At 39.1% G+C, this 26,860-nt stretch overlaps 1 protein-coding gene across 5 annotated transcripts in view; it reads left to right on the forward strand.

The window, feature by feature from the left end:
• The window catches only part of NCOA1 (nuclear receptor coactivator 1), a 274,844-nt gene extending 248,328 nt beyond the window's left edge, over nt 1-26,516 (forward strand). The window contains exons 18-22 of one of the 5 annotated variants that reach the window (XM_037737771.1): nt 7,495-7,669; nt 14,013-14,196; nt 19,328-19,417; nt 24,030-24,086; nt 24,175-24,467. In XM_037737771.1, coding sequence (XP_037593699.1) covers nt 7,495-7,669; nt 14,013-14,196; nt 19,328-19,417; nt 24,030-24,074 — 494 coding nt within the window. In that variant the 3' untranslated portion in view covers nt 24,075-24,086; nt 24,175-24,467. Of the gene's footprint in view, nt 1-7,494; nt 7,670-14,012; nt 14,197-19,327; nt 19,418-24,029; nt 24,087-24,171 lie in introns of all 5 variants that reach the window. The other 4 variants (XM_017526933.2, XM_017526915.2, XM_037737767.1 and 1 more) reach the window with 4 other exon arrangements.
• Nucleotides 26,517-26,860: the final 344 nt, after the last annotated feature.

Consider the following 26,860-nt stretch of genomic DNA (forward strand, 5'->3'; position numbering starts at 1 on the left):
ATCGCGCCATTGCACTCCAGCCTGGGTAACAAGAGTGAAACTCCGTCTCAAAAAAAAAAAAAAAAAGTAGAAATAGTACTTCTGTCAATTTTCAGGTATACACTTTAAACTTTCCTCTGGAAAGTCAAGAAAGGAGAACTTTATATCCTGCTTTCATTCCTTAACAAAGCCACCTACAAAGGTGATGCTTCAGTGCCCCGGTTCTCATGAAATTGACAAGTTTCTTTCACAGTTGTGGGTCTCATCTTTCATCTGTCTTGTGTCAGCATAGAAGACAGTAAGCTGAAATAGTGGAGTGGGTGGAGCTTCCGCTTTCTCAGGTAGCATGATGGGAAAGATGTGTGGCCCCTATCATGAGTATCCTATCTGGTGCCTGGATTTTTCTTCCAGACCAACTTCTGATTGACAAAAATATTTTCACAAAATAAGAATTTGTTTTTTATGAAGTCAGCATTCATACTACAAACAAAACCCGGAAGCTGCGTGCAGTGAAGAGAACAGTGGTCTCATCCAGTCCCAAACTGAAATGAAATGGCAGGGCTATCAGTTCTTCTGTGGACTGCTTCAAAATAATACTGGAAAAACTTTTAGCTTTTCTGGAAAAAATAAGAAATTTAAAGATGCAATGTTTTTAATTTGTCACAACTCTTAATTATAAACTTGCTCTAAATTGATCAGCAATCTCGTAGAGGACTAGGTTCTGTGTTGGCACAAAATCATGTTCTGGAAAAGTTCTGGCCTTTTCAAAAACAGTTTTTTGTGGCTTTAGGAAATCCAGATAAAAGGGCTCTTTGGCCTTTGTTTTATGCTTCTATTCCTAATAAATCAGCCACACAAAAGAACCAAAATATTATGTGTCCCAGAATGTTTCCAGGTTTCACCAATTAAGATCCATGATCCAGCCCACCTGTTTTGGTAAGTAAAGTTTTACTGGAACTCAGCCATACTTACTAGTTTATATATTATCTGTGGCTGGTTTCACATTGCAGAGTTGAGTAGTTGTTAAAGAAACTTTATGGCCTGCAAAACTGAAAATATATATTATCTGGCCTTTTGCAGAAAAAGCTTGCTGATTTCCGTGTTAAGTGATGACAGTAAAACCAAAGGATAACTGCATTAGCTTTGCTTTATAACCTTTGCTTTAGCCTCTTTCAGCTTAATATAGGCCCAAAGTAAATGAAGGAACATGTAAGTCATAGTAATGTCAGAGTAACTTTTCTTATATTTCTGAAAACAAGAAACTTTTCCAGATTCTCATGCTATGATGATGAGTACACAAGAACAGAATCAGACATTTAAAAATTGTTTTCAATGAAGGCAGTATTCAAAGTAAATATGAGAAATTGGTTAGTGTGTCTGCCCACTTCGTGGATTCCTTGAAGCCCATTTAGAGACCTCTTTTCTGTGAACTATAATAAAATTATCTTCCACCTACTCCTTCTCAGTATCTCATCTCCTTTTGGGGCTTCAGAGACCTTTACGTGCTAGTGAGTTTATTCTCTATCTCTAAATGATATCTCTCAGCTCATATGTATAGCAGCCTACTGGATACACATACTTGTATTTTCCACCAACACCACAAACTTAACTTGTCCAAACCTAGACTCATCAACTCCGCGTCCCCTTTTATAGTTCAGTGTTACAACTACAATAAACTTTCTGAGTTCCAAGAAGCAGCACATATCTTGTTGTCTTTTACTTCTAGGGGCTTTGTACATTCTCTATACTCTATCTAAAGTATTCTTCCATTACTTCTCATTCCTATTCTTTCCTCCTCTCAGATAAATCTCCTCTGGAGAGTCTTCCTGGACACTCCCAATCATAAAGCACTCACCATCCTGTCTTAAAACCACTTGTTAATCTCTAGCTGCTTTTCTTTTTAAATAGCAGGTTCCTTGCACGAACAAAGCATGACCTTTTTAACCATTGTTTCGCCAGTGCTTAGGACAGTGGTCTCACAGTGAATAAATGCTTAATTAATCTTGGAAGAAATAAATGAATGAAAGTATGAATTCTAGGCCGGGCGCGGTGGCTCAAGCCTGTAATCCCAGCACTTTGGGAGGCCGAGGCGGGTGGATCACGAGGTCAAGAGATCGAGACCATCCTGGTCAACATGGTGAAACCCCGTCTCTACTAAAAACTACAAAAAATTAGCTGGGCATGGTGGCGTGTGCCTGTAATTCCAGCTACTCAGGAGGCTGAGGCAGGAGAATTGCCTGAACCCAGGAGGCGGAGGTTGCGGTGAGCCAAGATCGCGCCATTGCACTCCAGCCTGGGTAACAAGAGCGAAACTCCATCTCAAAAAAAAAAAAAGAAAGTATGAATTCTAATTCTAGTTGGCACTGTCATATGGCTGCGGTGCTAGTTATGGTCATTCCAGCAGGGAGACTTAACATAGTCTAGGCCAGCCGGGCACAGTGGCTCACACCTGTAATCCCAGCACTTTGGGAGGCTGAGGCAGGCGGATGGATCATCTGAGGTAAAGAGTTTGAGACCAGCCTGATGACATGGCAAAACCCTGTCTCTACTAAAAATTAAAAAATTAGCAGGGTGTAATGGCGTGCACCTGTAGTCCCAGCTACTCAGGAGGCTGAGGCATGACAATCGCTTGAACCTGGGTGGCGGAGGTTGCAGTGAGCTGAGATCACACTACTGTACTCTAGTCTGGGAAATAGAGCAAGACTCTGTCTACAAAAAAAAAAAAATGATAGTCTAGGGAAAGACAGAACTGTAGAATTTTTCATCTAGAAGAACTAGATTATCCTGTTGATGCAAGTTATCCAAGGCCCAGTATATTAGCAGAACTGGGACAAGAACTCTATTCCTCTAATTCATTATCCACAGGCTAGTTCTTTTTACTAAAACTGGGTCATTTCACAGAGGATTTTTAGAGAAATGAAACCACTCTCTATGATACTGTAAGGATGGGTACATATCATTACACATTGGTCCAAACCCACAGAATGTGCAATACCAGGAGTGAACCCTAATGTAACCTATAGAACCTGGGGGATGTTGATAATGAGGACAGCTGTACATGTGAGTGAGTGGAGGAAGGGGTATATAGGAAATCTCTGTACTATCCACTCAATTTTGCTTCTAACCTAAAACTTCTCTAAAAAATAGTCCTTTTAAAATAATAAAAGACCAACACTAAAAACAACAGCAGCAATAACAACAAAAGGAACAACAAAAAAGTCATCTTATAAAGGAAACTGTTCATTCCAGTAGGACAGTTAGAATGTGAGATGAGGCCAGAAAGAAATCTCAAAAAGCTTGCTCTTGTACTTGGAGTCTCTTATTTATTGTTTACTGTTGACCCACAAAATAATATTTAGAATATGATAAGCATCTTTTTCCCCTCACATACATATTTTTCTTTCTCTTTTTTTTTTTTTAAATACAGGGTCTTGCTCTGTTGCCCAGGAGTGGCATAATCATGGCTCACAGCAGTGTCTAACTCCTGGTCTCAAGTGATCCTCCAGCTTCAGCCTCCTGAGTAGCTAGAACTACAGGCGTGTACCACTGTGCCCAGCTAACTTTTTTATTTTTTATAGAGACAGTTCTCGTTACATTGCCCAGGCTGGTCTCAAACTCCTGGCCTCAAGCCATCCTCCCACCTTAGCCTTTCAAAGCACTGGGATTACAGGCATGAGTCACCAAACCAAGGCTGTGTTTTTATGAAAAAATTAATATCAGCATAAATGAGGTTAAAAACACATTAATACAAGCAAGTGTTTTTCTTTTAAGGATCACAAACAAAATAGTTAAAATTTAAAATGAAGAGTTAGTGTACAGACATTAGAATTGAAGATGGTGGCAAAACAAAAACAAAAAACCCACCCTCTAGAGTCACAAATAAAAAAAATAGAGGTTGGGCATGGTGGCTCATGCCCATAAATCCCAGCACTTGGGAGGCCGAGGCAGGTGAATTACCTGAGGTCAGGAGTTCGAGACCAGGCTGACCAATATGGAAAAACCCCGTCTCTACTAAAAATACAAAATTAGCTGGGTTTGGTGGCACATACCTGTAATCCCAGCTACTTGGGAGCCTGAGGCAGGGGAATCACTTGAACCCAGGAGGCAGAGGTTGTAATGAGCTGAGATCACACTATTGCACTCCAGCCTGGGCAACCAGAGTGAAACTCCCTCTTAAAAAAAAAAAAAAAAAAAATGGAGACCTGTATAGTCTAAATCAAAATTATTTACCAGAGATTAAATTACATTTAGAGGAAGCAGCAAGGAGAAAATATGTAACTTCATTTATATTATCTTTACCAAAAATAAATAAACCTCTAGTGAAAGAAAAAACTATAAAGTCTAAAGTTAGGTCAACTTTCACAGAAAATTTAAACTAGTTTTAAAATTGTAGCCTATAATAAAAAATGAGTAAATCAACTACATCTCTGGTAAATATAATGATTTTCTCTTTTTATTTAACCAAATAAACCAAGTAAAAAGAGGAAAAAAAATCACTATATTAACAGTGACAGAACACAGTAGATATACAGGCACATATGTATGTGTTCACAAAGAGACATAAAGAACATAGGAACATGTTTGTGATGTAATGTTGAGGGAAAGAAGCAGGTCACAGAATTATATAGGATTTTATAAAGATATAAAGGAATTATACTAAATTATGGGCAATCATACAATGGCATCCTTTTTCCTGCACCTTTATAACTTTCTCTGCCTTAAAAGTACTTGACTGTGAGATGTATTTTGTCAGGAAAAAAAAAGGAAAATGAACAGAGTGCTAGCATAAGACATATTTTTTAAAAAACATTTTTACTCTTTTAAATTCTTACAAATTTCTACTTTTGGCCAATAGGGTAACAGGGACCAGACTTACTTTTCCATCTGAAACAAATAAACAAAAAACAGACAAAGTACATTCAACAGTAGTTCTTGAGCTTGTCCAGACTGCACTGCAGAGAGGGGGAATCCAGCAGGAGCCAGGCCATTTCCCTGAGCTGAGGAGGTGGAGCTGGGAGTCTGGGAAAGCCCTGGCATCTAGAGGTAGCAGGGCACAATACCAGAGAGGATAGCACTACACAACGAATTGTGAAATATGCAGAGGGTCCCATTCAAGTCTTCACCTGAGAGCTGCTGTGTGCACATAGGCATGCATGTACATGTGTACAAATCAAGGCCAGAGAAAACCACCTAAAAAGATATGAGGGAGCAGTCTTCAAAGTTTACATGGGACCAGTTCCTCTTCCTACCAGCCAGAGTCGAAAACCTCATAATTCAGAGGGTATCAAGTAGAATATTCAGAGATGGTTTACCTTAGTAGTGGGGCAAAATAAACTAAACTCTGCTCTTGTCTGATTTGGCACAAGACCTAAAAGAATTAAACTGTTTCTGTGTAACCTAACCACAGCCCAGACAAAAGTCAAAAATATTTAAAAGAACAGAAGAAAATCTAACGCCTAACAAGGTAAAATTCACAAGGTCTGAAATCTGATTTTTAAAACTACCAGATGTGCAAAGAAGTAGGAAAATACAACCTGTAATGAGGAGAAAAATCAGTCAATCAAAACTTCAGTAATTACACAGATGATAGAATTAGTAGAGACATTAAAGCAATTATAAATTATAAATTCTGTATGTTCAAGAAGCAAGAGGAAGCTTGAACATGTTAAGTAGAGCCATGGAAGATATAGATAAAACCCAAGTCAAACTTCTATAGATGAAAACTATAGTGTCTGAGATTTAAAATAAAATTTAAAAAATGCTAGATGGGGTAAACAGCAGATTAGAAATTACAGAAGAAAAAATTAGTAAACTTAAAGATAAAAAAATGAAAACTATCCAAAATGAAGTCAGAGAAAAAAGACCGAACAAAAACTGGTAATTTACTGGAAATTGATCTCATAATTCAGTACAGTTGCCATCAGAATTTCAGCATGCTTTTTGGAGAAATTAACAAACTTATCCTAAAATGTATATGGAAATGCAAAGGGTTTAGAATAGCCAAAACAATTTTTAAAAAGGAGAACAAAGTTGGATATCTACCTAATTTCAAATATTACCATAAAGTCACAGCAATCAAAGACAGTGTGGTACTGGTACAAGTGTCAACATACAGATCACTGAAACAGAATAAAAAGTTCAGAAATAAACGCTTACTTTTATGGTCAGTTGAGTTTTGACATTTAGGTCAGATGGCTGCTAATAAGCATCATCCTAAATAAAAAGGAACAGCCTACGGCAAGTGCTCCAAAATGGCAGACCCTCCAAAACATGCTAGTGATGAAGGCCAGACACAGAAGACCATGTATGGCTACATTTACATGAAGTTTCCCCCAGAAAGCACATCTTTTAGAGGCAGAAAGCAGATCAGAAGTTACCTGGGACAAGGGTGGGAGCAAGGATTGACACAAACAGGTACAAGGGAATTGGGGGAATGATTAGCTGTCTAAACTGGATTGTGGTAATGGCTGCACAACTCTATAAATTTACTAAAAATCATTGCATTATGCAGTTACAGTGGGTCAATTTCGTGTTGTGTAGATTATATCTGAATAAAGTTTAAAAGGGGGAAAGAGGAGGGGAAGAGTGGCCCACAAAACTTTCTCATTATTTTTTATTTCACACTTGGCTTTTTTCTTTTTTTTTTGAGACAGAGCCTCGCTCTGTCACCCAGGCTGGGATACAGTGGCGCAATGTCATCTCACTGCAACCTCTGCATCCCAGGTTCAAGCCATTCTCATGCCTCGGCCTCCCAAGTAGCTGGGATTATAGGGGTTTTTGTATTTTTAGTAGAGGTGGGGTTTCTCATGTTGACCAGGCTGGTCTCGAGCTCACCTCTGCCTCCCAAAGTGGTGGGATTACAGGCATAAGCCACTGCACCCAGCCACACATGGCTTTTTCTTAACTATTTTTTTCCCTATTCAAGTTTAATTTATGGCCAGGAGGCCACAGCAGGCGGATCATGAGGTCAAGAGTTCAAGACCAGCCTGGCCAACATGGTGAAACCCCATCTCTACTAAAAATACAAAAATTAGCCAGGTGCAGTGGGTGGGTTCCTGTAGTCCCAGCTACTTGGGAGGCTGATGCAGGAGAATTGCTTAAACCCAGGAAGCAGAGGTTGCAGTGAGCTGAGATTGAGCCACTGCACTCCAGTCTGGGTGACAGAGCAATAGAAAAAGTTTAATTTACTACACAAGTAATTTATCATGTATGTTCATGCATACTTTTACACTTAGAAATTCATATTAGCAAAAACGAACAGAAACAGATCATATACAATTCTGTGGCCTAAATCAACTTCTTGGGGAATGGAAAGCATTATTCCAAGCTTACATTTATTTATCTATTGGTTTTTGCTGAGATTTCTTGCCCTTGTTTAAGATACTAAATTTTTTCCATGCTCTGTTTAATACAATATTTGTAAATATATTGTGACAGATCCTTTTGGGTTTTTTCATTTATGGGATTAATAAATTTATAGTATATCAACATAAATTAATTTGTGTCAATTTGCAGGAATGGTTCCCCAAGGTGAGGCCAACTTTGCTCCATCTCTAAGCCCTGGGAGCTCCATGGTGCCGATGCCAATCCCTCCTCCTCAGAGCTCTCTGCTCCAGCAAACTCCGCCTGCTTCCGGGTATCAGTCACCAGACATGAAGGCCTGGCAGCAAGGAGCAATAGGAAACAACAAGTAAGGGGACAGTTTTTATATATGAGCATCTTTGATAACTGTGATAAATCCCTGATACTAATAAATGCTACAGTGGTTGAACCTCAGAAACATTATGCAAAGTGAAAGAAGGCCAGCCACATTTATGTGACATTTCCCCAAAGAGACAAATCTGTGGAGACAGAAAGCAGCACATAAGAACGGCTGTGCTTTCATGGCTGATTGTATCACAGTCTAAGTAGATTATTGGCTACTTCCATTTGCATTATGGAAAGAACTACATTTTATATTATCAGCAAAGAAAAATGATTATTAAATCTTCTAAGTATCAGGTCACTTTTAAGGCAGATTTATGTGCTGACAGTACAGAAAAGTGATCTAGTGGCCCCAACCTTTCCATTCTAACCTGAGCACACCTGCAGAATATGATGAACTCACATCAGTAACAGAGCTTCCCTGGGACAGACGTAGAAATGGATACTTTTTAAAAAGTTTTCTTTATAAGAACACTTTAAAATCTTATAAATCTAAAACCAAGAATGGCAAGATGTCAGAATTCAATAGAGCTAAGTAGTGGGCACACAAGTTTCACTTTTTTCGGTGTGTTTAAAGACTTTATAACAATAACCAAAAGTTTTTAAGGCTTACTCCTTTTGAATATCTAGATATTTAGTGACCTTGACTTACCCATCTTACTTAGAATTATCTCACTAAAGTCTTTTTTTTTTTTTTTTCCAAATCCTGGCTGCTGAACTTTTCACACATCACTCTGAGTTTTATAAGAATTTTAATTTGGTTGTGTCTTAGTTCTAATGACAGGGAAGCTGTCTGATCTGACAACATAATAAGTAAGGCAGTTAAAGTTGAAAACACAAGACTGTATTCTTTTAAAGTTCATTGAAAGGTGAGAGAAAATCTTCATGTTAGAGAACTGTATAACTCTCAATGAGGACCATGTATAAATTAGGTAGAAATGGAACCATGTCTGTAATACAAGAGGAATTTAGTCTCCTAATGTATTCTAATCCCAACTTCCTAAACTCACTTTGGATTTTGTGGCCCATCATTATAATCACTACCTTACAGGCACTCTTAACTTCTTTGCCCAGCTCTCCCTCTGTTGCACTTGTGCCTGGTAAATTTCTCCCTAATGAAATCCAACTAAACTCTTACTTCATACCTCCACCTAAGCACTGAAACATGGCTTGGGGAAAAAAAAAAAAAACAGTCATGCTGACATGTCTCAATAACCTATTTCTCTGCTCCCCTTTACAGTTAAATTCCTTAAAAAATTATACTGTATCTACTTCCTCTACTCCCACTCCTTGTTGAACTAATCAGGCTTTCATTTCTATCATTTCACAAAAAGTATCCTTGTCAAGATGGTTCAGTGTCCTCTTCAGTGCCAAAAGCAATGCTCATCAGTAGCATTTGACATATTTGAGTGTTTATCCTTTCTTGAAGCTCTTCATTTGGTTTCTAGAACAACTCTCTCTCGAGAAAAGTGACTCTCCTCCTACCACTTAGTCTCCTTGAGGATCTTCCTCATCTCCGTGACCTCCATTTGAGGGCCCAGAGTTTATTCTAGGACCTCTTCCCCATAACCACTCCCTCTTTTGGTTACATTACCCATCTTACTATTGTCAATGCCTGTTTCTATGCTTATGACTCCCAGATTTAAACCTCCAGCACAGATGGCACCATACTATATATCCAGCTGCCCAACCAATATCTCCACTTACAAGTCTAATAGGCATCTCAAACTTAGCATGATGAAAACTAAAATGATATTTTCACCAGACCTGTTCCTCTAGGTTACTTTTTCCCATTTCAGTAAATGACAACTCCATTTTCCACTTTCTTTTTCAGAAGAAAAATCTTTCTCTTTCTCACATCCCACATCCAGCACATCAGCAAATCATGTCAGCTTCTTAGCACCTCTCTCTTCTTACCTATTCCACTTACGCACCTTAGTGCAAGCCACCATCATCTTTTTCCTGGGCCATTGCAGTAGGTTCCTCTCCTGTTACTACCCTTGCTCTACCATCATTTAATCTCCACATGGTAGCCAGAGCCATGTGCTTTTAAAACATGAGGCAGTCTATGCACAACTCATTGAGTAGCTCCCCACCTTACTCAAAATACAAAATAGGTCCCATGAAACCTCACATCATCTTGTTCCTGGATACCTCTCTGATCCCATCTGCTGTTCTCATCGCTCACTCTGCCACACTGGCTTCCTTTTATCCGTCTGTTCCTCAGATGTGCTAAGTACACTGCAAACTCAGGATGTTTGCGTTTTTTTTAATCTCTCTGCTGGAATGTTCTTCCCTCAGTGGCCACATGGTTTGTCTCACACTTTAAGTCTTTCCTTAAATGTCACTTTATTAGACGCAGACATTAAATGTCATCTTACTACACTTCCCTGACCATCATTTCTGAAATAATACCACTTTCTACCCCTGGGGCCTCCTTTCCATTCTTTATTTTTCTTCATAGTGATTAATACTTGACATTAATTATGTGATAGTCTATTTGTGATTTGTCTCTTCCATCTAGAATATAAGCCTCATAAGAGCAAGCACTTTGTTGTTTATTATCTCTTTGTCTCCATCCTCTGGAACAGGGAGGCCCTTCATATACATCTATTGAACAAATGAGTGCAAATACTCCCTAAGTCAACATCTTGAATTCAGATTTAAATATGGATACAGGTTTTTGTTTTATTTTAGTAGTTTCTGCAAACTTTGGCTTTCCAAATTGTTTGGGAAAGAAAACAGTTACCACCAACTCTTGAAACACTCACACTTGCTCATTTGGTTCAAGTGCAGAAGCTTATTAGTCAACATTCAACATAAGCATTGTATATTAGCATATATCACCTGAAGACAGTGACCACTCACTATCTCTGTCACACAACACCAGATACCATGAGGAACACTGAAAAACAACTCCTGCTGCCAAATAATGAAGAGTCTAGTTGGTGAGGGGGCAGGTTAGCGAGAATTAAAACATGAATCATTAAGTAGAATGATGTAATAGAGTTCAGAGATAGTGTAATGTGATTCGTTGTCATTACCTTTCTGGTGGCAAGAGAAAGAAATGGTTAAACAAACCTGTGTGTCCCGGAACTGGGTAGTGCTTCTGTGTAAGACTTGTTGATGGGAGAATCCCATTGCTTATTAGCATTTTAAAGGATAAGAAGTCCTGTTGCTGGGCGCAGTGGCTCACGCCTGTAACCCCAGCACTTTGGGAGGCCAAGGCGGGCAGATCACCTGAGATCAGGAGTTCAAGACCAGCCTGACCAACATGGAGAAACTCCGTCTCTACAAAAAATACAAAATTAGGCAGGCCTGTGGTGGCACATGCTTGTAATCCCAGCTACTTGGGAGGCCGAGGCAGGAGAATCGTTTGAACCCAGGAGGCGGAGGTTGCGGTGAGCAGAGATTGTGCCATTGCACTCCAGCCTGGGGAACAAGAGCAAAACTCCGTCTCCAAAAAAAAAAAAAAAAAAAGTCCTGTTGTTTAACCTTTTGTTTCTCAGACTTATTTGACCAGGGACTTCCCTGATTGTTAATACCTGTAATATCTGTGGAACCCACTCTGGGCCAGAGTATTCATGCTTCTCTTTTTTTCCATCATTTAGTGGCTACCAAATACCTAGTGCTGCCCTGAGAAAACTGTGATAGCAGCCACAAAGCAGGCAGGAAAACAGAGTGGGAAAGAGGGCCTGTGAGTGTTGGATGTTAGGTGCCAGTGAACCCAGATGTCTTTCTAGGACCCAGGAGAGTGATTGCAGCTGCAGAAGAGTTTGGTCTTCCTTTGATGGAAGATGGTAAAATGGAACTATTGGCAGGATCAGTTTGACAGAACTTAAACTAATATATAGTCCCAAATAGTAATTTGAAAGGAAATTAAGCCCTAATTTTTTTTCAATAAGTATGACATCATTGCAGTCCTTGAAGCTTCTGCATACATTAACTTACATAGCCTTACTCCTCCACAGTGGTGACTTATTTATCAATTGACAAACGAGCACTGTCTAAGGCAGAAATGTTCTCATTAGAAAATAGGCATAGAGCCTGGGCCCGGTGGCTCATGCCTGTAATCCCAGCACTTTGGGAGGCTGGGGCCGGTGGATCACCTGAGGTCAGGAGTTCAAGACCAGCCTGACCAACATGATGGAAACCCATCTCTACTAAAAAAATAAAATAAAATAAAAAATTAAGGCCGGGCACGGTGGCTCAAGCCTGTAATCCCAGCACTTTGGGAGGCCGAGGCGGGTGGATCACAAGGTCAAGAGATCGAGACCATCCTGGTCAACATGGTGAAACCCCGTCTCTACTAAAACTACAAAAAATTAGCTGGGCATGGTGGCGCGTGCCTGTAATCCCAGCTACTCAGGAGGCTGAGGCAGGAGAATTGCCTGAACCCAGGAGGCGGAGGTTGCGGTGAGCCGAGATTGCGCCATTGCACTCCAGCCTGGGTAACAAGAGCGAAACTCCGTCCCAAAAAAAATAAAAAAAATAAAAAATTAGCTGGACGTGGTGGTGCGTGCCTGTCGAGGAGGCTGAGGCAAGAGAATCGCTTGAACCTGGAAGGCGGAGGTTGCAGTGAGCCAAGATCATGCCATCATACTCCAGCCTGGGCAACAAGAGCAAAACTCCATCTCCAGAAAAAAAGAAAAAGAAAATAGGCATAGATTAGCAGGCTTTTCTTTCACCTTTAGTTGTGGGAACACTGCCCCACAAGCATACACACTGTACTTACGGGGGCACAGTGTAGGCATTTGTATTTTCTGTAGGCATTTGTATTTTATAATTACTTGGGGGAAAATTTTATACTTTTCTTCAGACCTGATAAATAGGCTGTTTCTTGGCCTGTCGATTCAGTATGATTACCTTAGTCTACTGGAAACTGTAAATGTCAGTATATTCTTTTTAACACTAAGAGCTAGCAAGGAAAAGATAAACTATTGATGGGGAAAATTATTTTCAGAATCAAATTCTATAGAATTAACATTAAAATAGATGGAATTTTACCAGCAGTTTATTGTTAACAATTAATATATAGTCATAAAATATTTGGTGTTTATAGAACTTATGAAAGACAGAATTCATATCATTATCCTTTAGATGTGTATATCTGTATCACTGAAAATTTTCAGGTTTCAAATAAAAAGAGTCAAGTTGAATTTAATTGGAGTTTATTGCTTACTGTTCTTCTTACTAATAGAGACTGATTTGACATTTGAGATCTTTGGCATAACAACAGTCCAGAACTTGGTTATGAAGAAGGAAGTCAGTAAAACAGGCTCTCTGAAAAACAATTGCTTATGTATTTTGCTTCCTAGAAAATACATGAAGCTATGTTCAGGCTTGAAAAGACCTTGGAAGTCTTTAAAAGGATTAAATTTGCTACCTAAAAACATTTGGTTTATACATCTGGTTTCCTCTTAATTTATAGCATATTGAAAGTGACCAGAAGCTAAAACCTTTAGAAGTGACAACAAGCTATAGGACATTGAATAAAGGCTTTCAGATTTTAGTGTGCATGAATAGTTAAAGATGCACTTTTCTATACCCATCCCTACAAAATGTGATTCACCAGGGCTTGAGTAAAACCTGGGAGTCTCAATTATCAACAGGTCCGAGGGTATTCTCTTGTAGATGGTCTCTGCACTACACTTCCAAAAATCTCTGCCACTTCACTGGCGTAGATACAATAAAACCAATAATAAAATAAAAAACAATCTGAACTGCACCATTTGACAGCACTGAATAATAACCCATACCATTATTCATTTATTCATCAAGTAATTACTGAGTGCCTGCTATATGTCACATGTTAATAGAAATAAATGGAACAAGATACCATCATTCCCCTGAAGTATTAAGTCTAAGAGGCTATATAAGCAAACACAATTTAAATATGCTGTCTTTGAATCATTCATTCCTGTGTTAATTAATTCAGTGAACATTTATTGAAGAGAAAGAGATATATATATGCCAGACAATTTGCTTAAATAGGACGTTCTCTGGTTAGATAGGTAAATGTCAGTTACCTAGAAGATTTTACTTACATGGAAAACTTCCTTTCTTAATTATTTAGATAAATTTGTATCCTAGCATCTCTGATATTGTGCCAGATAATTGTTACTTAAAATGAGCTCTTTTCCATTATTTAACCCCTATGTAGAGTTCAGAATGTTCTGAATTATGTTCAATTTTTATATATTTTAAGAAGATACAGTCATGCATGCAATTTAAGGAAGTAAAATATTTTATTTGGAAACAGAATCTAGTCACATTATCCCCTCGTTCATGATCAGTGGATGTAATCTGGATTGTTTTTGAGTTTACAGTGTGTTCAGTCAAGCTGTCCAGAACCAGCCCACGCCAGCACAGCCAGGAGTATACAACAACATGAGCATCACCGTGTCCATGGCAGGTGGAAATACAAATGTTCAGAACATGAACCCAATGATGGGCCAGATGCAGATGAGCTCTTTGCAGATGCCAGGAATGAACACTGTGTGCCCTGAGCAGGTAAGCGGCACAGCTGGCACACTTGCCACACACATGCCACACCACATCACAGTTCATTAGGCTGAGGAAAATCAGGTATGTTGACAGTTACTCATCAGAAATAGCCACACTTCTTTATTCTTTCCTATTAACTTTTAATAGTTACTGGCCCTTAAGATATACAATGAAAAATTTTGACAAGTTCTTTTTTTTTTTAGATGGAGTCTCACTTTGTCACTCAAGCTGGAGTGCAGTGGTCAGTGGTGCAATTACAGCTCACTGCAGCCTTGACTGCCCAGGCTGAAGAGATGCTCCCACCTCAGACTCCTAAGCAGCTGGGACTACAGGCACATGCCATGTTGCCCAGCTAATTTTTTTACTGTTTGTAGAAATAAGGTCTCACTATGTTGCCCAGGCTGGTCTTGATCTCTGGGACTCAAGTGATCCACCTGTCCCAACCTCCTAAAGTGCTGGGATTACAGGTGTGAGGCACTACTCCTGGCCTTGATGGACTTTACAAATAAGATTTTAGTTTCATGAGATTTTAGTGTTTTAGATTTATCATAAAACAGTACATAGCCAGGCGTGGTGGCTCACGCCTATAATCCCACCACTTTGGGAGCCCGAACCAGGTGGATCAGAAGGTCAAGAGTTCAAGACCAGTCTGGCCAACATGGTGAAACCTGTCTCTACTAAAAAAATAAAATAAAAAATTAGCTGGGCATGGTGGTGTGCACCTTTAATCTCAGCTACCCAGGAGGCTGAGGCAGGAGAATTGCTTGAACCCCAGAGGCAGAGGTTGCAGTGAGCCAAGATTGCACCACTGCACTCCAGCCTGGGCAACAGAGCAAGACTCTGTCTCAAAAAAAAAAAAAAAAAAAAAATGCATGTAATATATTGGCTTAGAATATTCCTTTGTACTCTGAACCCATTTTCTTCATTTCTACCTTCGATAAGCATTTATTCAATAACTACTCTGTGCAAAGATAGCCTTGTGGGACATGCATATGTACAAGTTGGGAAAGATACAACATGAACAAAGGGTCATTTTAATCATAGGACAAAAGAAATGTGTAAAAGATGGGCCATACATGTTTCTGTCAGATAAGGGTTGTATGCACAATTGATGAGGGCTTAAAAAAAAAAAAGCCCTGGTCAAAAAAGTCATTATGAAAAAGTTGCCTAAACAGAATAGAAAAAGAACATTCAAGATTGGTTATCACAGCATGACCTAGTCAGGATAGAGGTTGAAAAGCTAATTAATGTTAAGGGGATATTTATATTATATTTAGAGAAGAAGTTATGTGGTAAGCTTTTTGGATATATTGCATGCCATCTAAGTATTTGGAATTTATCGTGGAGCCTCTTACAGATTTTTAGAAGAGAATGACTAAATTCAAAACAATATTTAAGATTATTGAAGTAACTCCCAATAGTTGCTATTCTAATTATTTGTATCAGCAACCACAAAGTACGCTATAGTAACAAGGCTATTACCATGCAGCCATAATTTATAGCAAATCATAAAAATATATAAACACTGTGTCCAAAGTGTTTATATATGTCCCTTGTGGGACATGCATATGTACAAGTTGGGAAAGACACAACATAAACAAAGGATCATTTTAATCATAGGACAAAAGAAGTATGTAAAAGATGGGCCATACATGTTTCTGTCAAGAAATTGTGCATACTTTTTTATAGAATTCCTTTTTGGGGTGATTTTTTTAAAATACCTATTTCTGTCCTTAGTAAGCCTAAGGAAGTTAGCAAAAGGAAAAAAACAACAACTTAGTGATCTGTGTCTGACAGTAAAATAAAAGAACTAACTAGGACTGTTTCTTTTTGTTATTCAGTTATTAGAATTATTATCTCCATTATATTAAAACAAAATAATTTTAAAAAATAAATTAGGTAAAAGTAATATTTTAAGTGGGTTTCTAATGTAGTTGGGTCTTGCTTTTGTATTTTAACTCAGCAATTTTTTATTTTAACTCAGTTCTTTTAACTCAACAATCTTCATCTTTTAATTGGAGTTATTTGTCCATTTACATTTAATGTGGTTATTGATATGATTGGATTTAAATATCCCAACTTATTTGGGGTTTTCTGTCCCATTTTTTGCCTTTTTTGTTTAATCGAATATTCATTTTTGTTGCCATATTAGCTATGTAAAACTGTTTTGCTATTTTAGTGCTTGCTTTAGAGTTTGTTGTGCATGTATTTTGCTTAATACAGTCTATCTTCAAATGATATTATATTACCTCATGTATAAGAATCTCATTACAATTTATTTATATTTTGTCCCTCCTGTGCTGCTGTTGTCATACATATCATGTCTACATATGTTCTATTCCCTGTAATTTATTTTTTCTTTAGTCAATTATAAATTTGTAAATTCTACTTGTAAATTTTTTACTATTTAAAGAAAAATTTAAAGAAAACTTTTTAAAAAGCATTTTTATATCTTTTTTATATTTACCCACATAGTCACCACTTTCAATTTTCTGCATTCCTTTTTGTAGTTCTAAATTTCTATTTGGTATTATTTTCCTTTTACCTGAGGGTCTTGCTTTAACATTTTTATTGTGCAGGCCTGCTGCTAATGATTCTTTTAGCTTTTCTGTGTCTGAAAAAGTCTTTCACGTTTATCTTTGAATGTTCTTTCCCCTAAACTCCAGCTCGGCAGTTTCAGCTTTCAGTGCTTTCAAGATGTTGCTCCACTACAGTATTTCTGATGAGACATCTGCTGTCATTTTGTCTTTGTTCGGCCATGTATCATTGATGTTTTTCCCTCTCTGGCTGATGTTAAGATTTTTCTCTTCACCACTGGTTTTGAGTAATTTGATTATGATATGCTTTGGTGTGTTTTCTTAATATTTCTTATTCTTGGGGCTCATTGAGCTTCTTGATTCATAACCATATAATCTTCATTAAAATCTTTTTGTTGTCTTTTTTGGGTTTTTGTGGGGTTTTTTTTATTTTTTTGAGACAGAAGCTCACTCTCTTGCCCAGGCTGGAGTTCAATGGCACAATCTCCACTCACTGCAGCCTCCACCTCCTGGGTTCAAGCAATTCTCCTGCCTCAGCTTCCTGAGTAGCTGGGACTATAGGGGTAGACCCTCATACCCAGCTAATTTTTGAATTTTTAGTAGAGACGGGGTTTGACCATATTGGTCAGGCTGGTCTTGAACTCCCAACTTCAGGTGATCTGCCCACCTTGGCCTCCTAAAGTTCCAGATTACAGGCGTGAGTCACCACGCCTGGCCAAATTTTGGAAAATATTGACCATTATTTCTTCAAATAATTTTTGCCACCATCCTCACTCTCCTTCAGAGACTTCAATTGCATGCATGCATAATAGGCCACTTGAAATTGTCTCACATTCACTGATTCTCTGGGTTTGGGGGACTTTGGGGGAGTGGAATAAGGTTCAATTATTTTTTCTTTGATTTTAGATCATTTATATTACTATAGCCTCAGGTAAACTGATTTTTTTCTTTTGCAGTATCTGTTTATCTGGTGTATTTTTCATCTCAGATATGTTTTCATATCTAACAGTCATATTTGGATCCTTTTTATATCTTCCATGTCTCCAACTTATCTTTCATATCTATTCAGTTTTTCCTCTTGTTTCTTGAGCAAATGGAATATGATTATTATAATAATTGCCCTGATATTTCTTACCTATCAGTTCTATTATCAGGATTGATTTCAGTTGACTTTCCTTTTCTTTATGCATCATATTTTTCTGCCTCTTTGCATGCCTGGTAATTTTTTATTGGATACCAGACGTGAATTTTACCTTGTTTATATTCCTACAAATATTCTTGAGCTTTGTTCTAGGAAATAATTATGTTACTTGGAAAGTTTGATCCTTGCTTTTTTATTTAGTGCGACCAAAGCAGTATTTTTTCTTGGGCTAATTTTAACCTTATCACCAAGGTAAAACCATTCTATTATGCTACATGATACTACATGAATTATGATGTTTTCCACTCAGTAGGTGGGGGTGGGGCATGGGAGTCAGGACCTATTCCCAGCCCCATGGGATCTTTGGGAATTGTTCCATTTCATCTATTTAGGTGATTCTTTCCCCTGCATCTATAAGCTGATGAGTACTGAGCTATAGACTTGAGGGCCACTGCAGATGTATTCCAGAACTCTCTTTGATATTCTTCTCTGAGGGTTCTAGCTGCATCTCCTTAACTCAAGGAGCCTGCCAGCTGCTGCCTGGGCTCCTTTTCTCCATGGTGTAACTGGAAATACACTCCAGGCAATAAGCTGGGCAGTTGCCACAGTAGGGACTGTTGAATTGTTAGGGATCACCGTCCTTCATTACCTTTGTCTAATGTCTTAAGTGCCTTTGTTTCATGTCTGGTTGTTGGTTTTTGGGAGGTTTTGTTTGTTTGTTTGTTTGGAGACAAAGTTTTGCTGTTATTGCCCAGGTTGGAGTACAATGGCATGATCTCGGCTCACTGCAACCTCTGCCTCCTGGTTCAAGCGATTCTCCTGCCTCAGCCTCTTGAGTAGCTGGGATTACAGGTGCATGCCACCATGCCCCACTAATTTTTAATTTTTTTTTTTTTTTTTTTTTTTAGTAGAAACAGGGTTTCGTCATGTTGACCAGACTGGTCTGGAACCCCTGACCTCAGGTGATTCGCCCGCCTCTGCCTCCCAAAGTGCTGGGATTACAGGCATGAGCCACCGCGCCTGGGCTGTTGTCTGTTTTTTTAGCTGATTGAGGCAGGAGGTTAAGTCTGATCCCTATTACTAAATCTTGACCAAAGTGGGAGTCACTAATAAACATGTGTATGTGTAAATTAACTTTTTATTAAAGTATCTTATATAAGAATATAGAGAAAAGTGTACAACTCAATGGATTTTCACAAACTGAACACACCTGAAAACCACTCATATCAGAAACAGAGTGTCACCAGTGCCCCAGAGGTTCTCCGTGTTCCTTCCACACTCTCTACCTCCACAAGGGGAACTACCATCCTGGCTTGTAACAACACAGTTAATTGCTAAGCTTTTCATTTTTGCTGTGCTGCTATTACTTTTCTGTCAGTGAGATTATTTTTCGTTGAAGAATTTGGTTTTCAGCTTAAACAACTAGCTTATAATTTGATCTTGTATTTACCTTTAATAGATAAATGATCCCGCACTGAGACACACAGGCCTCTACTGCAACCAGCTCTCATCCACTGACCTTCTCAAAACAGAAGCAGATGGAACCCAGGTCAGTAAGGCAATTCTAAGCCCAGAGCTGTCAGACGTACTCTGAATACACAGAGGTCATTGTGTAGCATCAAGAGCCTGACCTTGGGAGTCAGACCTGGGCGTGAGTCCTGCCTCTGCTCTTCTTAGCAGTGTCTTCCTGGGCATGTTATAGCGCTTTCCTGAGCTGCTGTATAACCACAGAACTAACATGATACCTGCTTATAGGATTGTTGAGAGGATTAAATGAGATAAGTTCAGATGATTTAACTCAGTGCTTACATAAGATCAAGTGATCACAAATGGTGGCAGCTAATTGTGATTCTGTAAATAAGCACAGTGCTAAAAATTCATCTGTAATCAAAATACCTCAGAAGATCTCAGTAACTTCAGACAAAACAGAGTGCCTGCTATATACTTCACCTCCTGAGAAGTGTGTTTCAAAACAGCACAAACAGCAAGCACTTTATTGTATTAATAAACCTAATTTAGAAATTTTAGAGGAAGGGCTTAATTCACTTTGGTAACTTTGGTTGAACTTTAGCCCAGGCTGGAGTGAAGTGATGTGATCTCTGCTCACTGCAACCTCCACCCACCCCCCGGGTTCAAGAAATTCTCCTGCCTCAGCCTCCTGAGTAGCTGGGATTACAGGGGCCCACCACCATGCCTGGCGAATTTTTTTGTATTTTTAGTAGAGATGGGATTTCACCATGTTGGCCAGACTGGTCTCGAACTCCTGACCTAAGGTGATCCACCTGCCTCGGCTTCCCAAAGTGCTGAGATAGGCGTGAGCCACCACACCTGGCTGAAGTTTAGTCTCTTAAACATTTTTAACACAGTCAGTATGCCACAGATGGCAATAGGAAGACACATAAAATATGTTCTCCCTCCTTCAGGTGAACTGTGGGGAGAAGTGAGAAAAGGAAGCTTCATTTGTGAAATGCTTGTGGCTTGCCAGGCACTGTGCTATGCACTGTATGCATTATCTCATTTAAGCCTCACTGTAACCCTATGAAGGAGGTAGTACTCCTTTTCTTCACAGATGAAGAAACTGAACATGAAGAGGTTTAACTACATGTACCATTCACAGTACTAGAAAGAGGAAGAGCTGAGGTTCAAACCCAGGTCTTTCTACTGCCAAAGTCCACACTGTTTCTGCCATACCAGTTAGGGACTATTGAAAGATAAAACACATCAATATATGCACATAATCAAAGAAGGTAAATTATTAAATTTATGTTACAAGTAATGAACTATAAGCATTCAAAGAAAAGAGAAATTGCTGAGATGGCTAGAAGAGCATTTTTACAAGAGGTAGAACTGAACTGAGCCTTGAAAGATAGTTACCAAGACAAAGGGAAGGAAAGGAGGATGGTAGTTGTTGGAGGCTGGTGCAGAGATAGATCCAGAAGTAGAAAGAAGTGGAAGTAGAGGCCACAGAAGCAGGGAAATAGTAGTATCTTAGCATAGTCCTGGAAACCAAATCCACTGAAGGTAAAATGTTTATAAGTAGTATTCATAGGAATTAAAATTGGTAAAGTGGTGTGGGGCAACTTTCCAGAGGCCTTAAATGCTAAACTAAGGGATTTGGATTCAACCCTATGGACAGAAGAGTGAAAGGGCACATCGATAGAAGTGCTAGTTTAGGCTTCGTCTTGGGAAGGAGAAAGTGAAGGGAGATGTACTAGCCAGCTGAGAAGGACAAAGATTAGTGGGAAGACTGGGTTCACAGGCTAAGCATTAGGAAATAGGATCTAAGACCTCTGAAGGTAAAGAGAAGGCATTTTGGCGGTGGCTCACACCTGTAATCCCAGCACTTTGGGAGGCTGAGGCAGGTGGATCATTTGACGTCAGGCGTTTGAGACCAGCCTGGCCAACATGGAGAAACCCTATCTAAAAATACGAAAATTAGCCAGGCATGGTGGCAAGCACCTGTAGTCCCAGCTACTCAGGATGTTGAGGCAGGAGAATTGCTTGAACCCAGGAGGTGGAGGTTGCAGTGAGCCAAGGTCACATCACTGTACTCCAGCCTGGGCGACAGAGGGAGACTTTGTCTCAAAAAAAAAGAGACAGAGAGAGAGAAGGCATTTTAAGATCAGGGAAATGAAGACTCTTCATTCATCAGATGTCTTTGAAAGTCTCAACCCCACAGAAACATTACTGGGCAGCTCAACAAATTAGTTAAACCCAGACAACCATGTTTTAAAGTTCTGAAGCTCTGCCCTGAAATGATATTTGAACTGAAGTAAAAACTATGCCAGAAAATCTCCAGAGGTTGTGACTCAGCTGTCACACCAGTCCTCTCACCTGGAAGACCTCAAGCTTTTTTTGTGTCATGCTTTGCCTATCTGAGAAGTTATGGTAATATATGAAGTCCTCTGTGGACTGGTCTAAGACACCCCTTTTTAAGTGATAGTTTAAAATGACTGAAATGGGTTTTAGAGTTTGTTTAGTCTTCTCAATTTTCTCTATTTTCAATAATACACTTTTTAAATTTATTTGAGACAGGGTCTTCATCTATTGCCCAGGCTGGAGTGCAGTGGCACCATCACAGCTCACTGCACCCCCAACCTCCCGGGCTCAAGTGATCCTCCCACCTAGCATCCTCAGTAGCTGGGACTACAGGCACACACCACCACACCCAGCTAATTTTTTTATTTTTTGTAGAGACAGGTCTCACTGTGTTCCCCAGACTGGTCTCAAACTTCTGGCCTCAAGTGATCCTCCTGCCTCAGCCTCCTGGAGTGCTAGAATTAGAGGCATGAGCCTCCATGCCCACCCTAGACTATCTTTTAAAAACTTTTAGTTTTAAAGAAGCAGAACTTTCTAGTTTGTTTTATCATGCCTTTACCAAGAACTTTTTAAGAATTTGGAGACAAAAACACTTTATGCCCTGCCCCAATATTTCATATGTAGAAACATAAACATGAAATTTTATATCTTGACTTTTTTTTTAATTATTGCCTAAAAATGAACTATAGTTTGTGCTCGTGTGAAGTTTCAGTGGTAGAATCTTCTTTCTGTCGTGGCCAATTGTGAAATCTGTTTTTGCTTCAGTGTTTTTGTATTTAACCAGACAGCAGCTGGGGAGTGAGTTAGACAGAAATATAAAGACAGATGTACAGAAAGGGAGAAGAAAAGATGAAAAGAGGACTCGGGGAGGAGAGGGACTAGCTGTATTGGGAAACGGAGATGGGTTGGGGAGGAGGTAAGGCAGGAGAGAACAGGAAGAGAACACAGAGAACAGAGGAGCAGGAAGAGGGATGGCAGGGGGATCATTGACCTAGGAAGAGAGGAAGGTCTGGTGAAGCTCTAGAAGGAAAGAGTCAGAATGCAACATTATAGAGCACAAAGGCAGGGCGAGGGCACGAGGCAGCTGGAGAGCAGACTGGGTGCGTTGGTGTGTTACAGACACAGGAGAAAGAGCCCAGAGGAGGCGGTAGCAAATGGGAGCAAGTAGGAGCTAGAAGCCACATTCGGGAAACCAAGGAAAGGGGAAGAGGAGGAGAAAAGCAGTGCTAATCTAACTAGAGATTTATTCCTTAGGCACTAGGAAAGCTCCGCTCAGGGGCTGTCTGCCTTATCTGAGAGGGAGGAAAGTGGAGATGTAAATGGATTAAGAGAATAGGAGACCAGGGCCCAGACTGATGTCCAAATTTGATGCATAGGACATTTGACATTTGGCTAATGAAAGTTGATGGAAAACAACTTTTATTCCATTAGTATAGAAAAGTTTTCAGAAAAGCTGAGTGTAATTGGTATGAATTAGTGATAAATCACCAAAAAAAATACACCACTAATCTCAAATGAAACAGGAGACACAGGATCTATTAAACAGGAGACACAGGCTTGTCAAAAAGTTTGAGACAGTTAGATGCACTTAGATGCCTGATAAGGCATCTCCATTCCTGGTCTGGAACATTTACAAGTGCAGTATTGGCCTTAATCCGTTCTACAAACAACTTTTTAATAAAGCTGGTTGGTAAAGACTAACTTCTGGCTTTGTTTTCCCCATAGAATGTGCTAGAACTGTACAACTTTAGACATTTTTAAGGAATAAGTGTATTATTACTGAAAGTAGTAAAGGGAAAATTCACACTGTTCTCAAGGCTAGTAGACTTACTGTTATTTTTAGCTTATGTGTTTAAATGATTGTCTATCAGGGGAAAAAAAGTCAAATATAAAATTGTTCTAATGATAATTTATTGTAATGGTAAAGCCAATATGTGAAAGAGCTATGTAATAATACATTTAAATACTATAAAAATCTTTTGGACATTAACCTTAGATGCTGATGTCCCATTATTGAGGTGTGGTTTTATTTTGCTAATACTGGTTGAAAGCCCTTAATTTTTCATTGACATCATGAAGATTTTTTTATACTACTGAAATCATCCATAGAATGGTTTTAAACCAGTTTTCTAAATACCATGTATTTTTTAAAACCTACCACTGGACACCCAGACTCTGAAACTGGGCTTCTCCCAATCTTGGCAACGTTAGTAATGATACTCACTTTCGATATTGATGGCAACCCTATAGGAGGCGTGACCATTCCAATTTTGATTTTATTTTTAAAGTGTGAACTTTCCAGAACCCTGAGCAAAATGAGTGCAGCGATTTTCTTTTTGTAGGACAAGAAGACAGAAGAGTTCTTCTCTGTGGTGACTACAGACTAGAGGAATGCTCTAGTGAGTTTCCACTTCAAGTAGTACCCACTCATAAGCCGGGGGGGCAGACCCTTCTGTCTAAACACATCTTTTATTTGTGTTCCAGCAGGTGCAACAGGTTCAGGTGTTTGCTGACGTCCAGTGTACAGTGAATCTGGTAGGCGGGGACCCTTACCTGAACCAGCCTGGTCCACTGGGAACTCAAAAGCCCACATCAGGACCACAGACCCCCCAGGCCCAGCAGAAGAGCCTCCTTCAGCAGCTACTGACTGAATAACCACTTTTAAAGGAATGTGAAATTTAAATAATAGACATACAGAGATATACAAATATATTATATATTTTTCTGAGATTTTTGATATCTCAATCTGCAGCAATAATACAAGACGTAGCAAATGGAGCAAAAAAAAAAAAAAAAAAAAGGAGTTCGCTTTTGTCGGAAGATTGAAAGATGCTTTGTTTCTTTCGTTGTAAAGGCCTTGGATATTGAAAAAATACCAAGGCAGAACAGTTGGACAATCTATTTCTTGAGCCAAATTTAATTATTCTTATTTTTGTAATCAGTCATTGGCTTCTTATCTGGATGAAGGCTTTTGGAGGAGAACCAAAATGACAAGTTCCAAGAGGAAGACGAAGCTCCGCCTCCGCCGCTCAGTCCCAACCCTGCCCAGGAAGAAGGGCCCGTGGGGCTTTGCCTGTGCCCGTCCACCAAAGGCTCTCACGCGTCTCGAAATCAGCAGCCCTCCCCATCCGAATCCCAGGCAGCTTGTGTGTACAATCAGCTTCTCTAGCAACTCTGTATCTGTTGGCTTCAAGAGAATATTTTGCCTCCACATATGTACCCCTTCTCCTTTTTTTAAAGATGGATTTAACCCAAGATGCCTCCAGGAAAGAGGACGAAATGAGTATATTCACAGAGGAATCCAAAAAATACAGTTTGGGAGAAAATGCAATAATTTTTGATGAGATGGGTGAAGGACAAGAAGTGAGTGCTGTCACTTATTGTAGATACAGTTTTCTGATTAAATCTGGAAAAATAAAAGGCAGCCTGTTCTTTCTGCTTTTATTGTATTAACAGCTGAGGTAGCTAAAGTTATTTAAAATAAAATTAAATTTATGATCCAAGTAGCTTATTTTTCCCTTTAAATATCATTGTAAATATATTTGATTTCTTGTAGAAATTGATTTCCTTCTGTTTAATTTTATCCTTTTATTATACTCTTGATTTTTCTAAATTTGTGTGTGAAATATAACATTGATTGAATTGCAGTTACATTTGGCTAGTAATATTTCATTTTTTTAATAACTGTGATGCCATGTATGGATTTACTTTGGGGTTCAAATCAAAATGCCACTGCCAGAAAGAGCTGTTCCAGCTGATCTAGAGCATACTGCCCTAGAGTGCCCCTGGGATCATCTGAACAGAAGTGCACAGGCTACTTGTACAGAGAAAAAATTAATACTCAAAGGAAATCTTCATTTTTTAGATTGACTTTGGGAATTTGAATTTTCATCAGTGCAAATATAAATTTCTCTATCCTGCTCTGAGGCTAATTGGTACCATATTTTCCCTTTGTGTCTTGTCACTCTGCCACATCCCATCTCATCGTGGTCTCTGAGTCAAGAACCCAGTGAACTGACTTTCTAGTTCTAGAAGTTCCGCCGCAAGGCCAGGAAAGCTTGAGAAAGGTATTGTGGAAGAAGCAAAGGTAGACCCCTATCACTCACCTTTGTCTGCATATCTGGGCCTGTGAATGATGACAGCATCTGACATTCTGCACCAGCTACCTCTGCCTCCATGGCAGAGAAAAGGCCATAAGAACAGTGGAAGAGGAGCATGGACTCAGACTTCAAGGAAGAAGCCATTTCCCCAGGTCCTTCCTTCCTGCATCTCACCACCCCTAGTTACAGATAACTCCATTGAACAGCATCTATTCAGAAACTATACCGAATAAAAAGATTGGTGGAAGGGCTCATGTGGTTAGCAACTATGAAACAGAAATAGGACACTCAGTTACAAACATTATCTCCTTTAGTTTTTCAGAAAATGCATCCCTGATTTCATTCATTTCCAGCTTGAGAGCCATATTACTCTAGTCCCTATCAAACTGCTCTAGAAGGTCATTTCCATTTTGTTTGTGACTTCAGGAAATTCACCTTTAACTTCAGCATTCCAGATGAAGTTTCCTGACTCAGTGTTTTTGCATAAGGAACTAGAAAAGAAAAAGTGGTAAGGAAAATTGGAGATGCTAACATCCTCCCCCATCCCAACTGCACCTTAAAATATGCATGTCACCTTCAAGGTTTTATAATTGCACTGTTTGTTTTATGTATGTACAGATTAAAATTATTGCTACCTTTGAGGAAAATAAAATTGCTTGCTTCTATGTAATTCCTGTCATTCCACAGGAAATTCACTTTTCCAGCTACTGAATAGAATTTGTTTAACAACCTCATGGGTTGCCTCTTCATTTACAAGGAAAAAATGAAATGTACCTCGCTTCTCAGCCTTTTGGCTAAGATCAAGTGTAGAAATGAAATGTACATTCTGCAGAAATTGCCAAAGCCCAAATTAACAAGTATTATAAAAGGATAATAAAAGAAAGCATCCCTGAAGCCAAAGATCCTTAAAGTCATCCTAATTTGAGACAGATCGTTGAAATTTGAGGTCAAACTGAAGTCATGATAGTAGGCCTTGCGGCCTACTTTTAACTGTGCCGTTGTCTGATGATTAAAGATTTCTAGGCCTACTGTTTCTTGACCCGGAAGATCTGGTTTAGGCAGCACTTCATGGC

This window comes from Cebus imitator, unplaced genomic scaffold (genome assembly GCF_001604975.1).
Source record: "Cebus imitator isolate Cc_AM_T3 unplaced genomic scaffold, Cebus_imitator-1.0 Scaffold1, whole genome shotgun sequence".
In the NCBI taxonomy this organism is placed as follows: Eukaryota; Metazoa; Chordata; class Mammalia; order Primates; family Cebidae; genus Cebus; species Cebus imitator.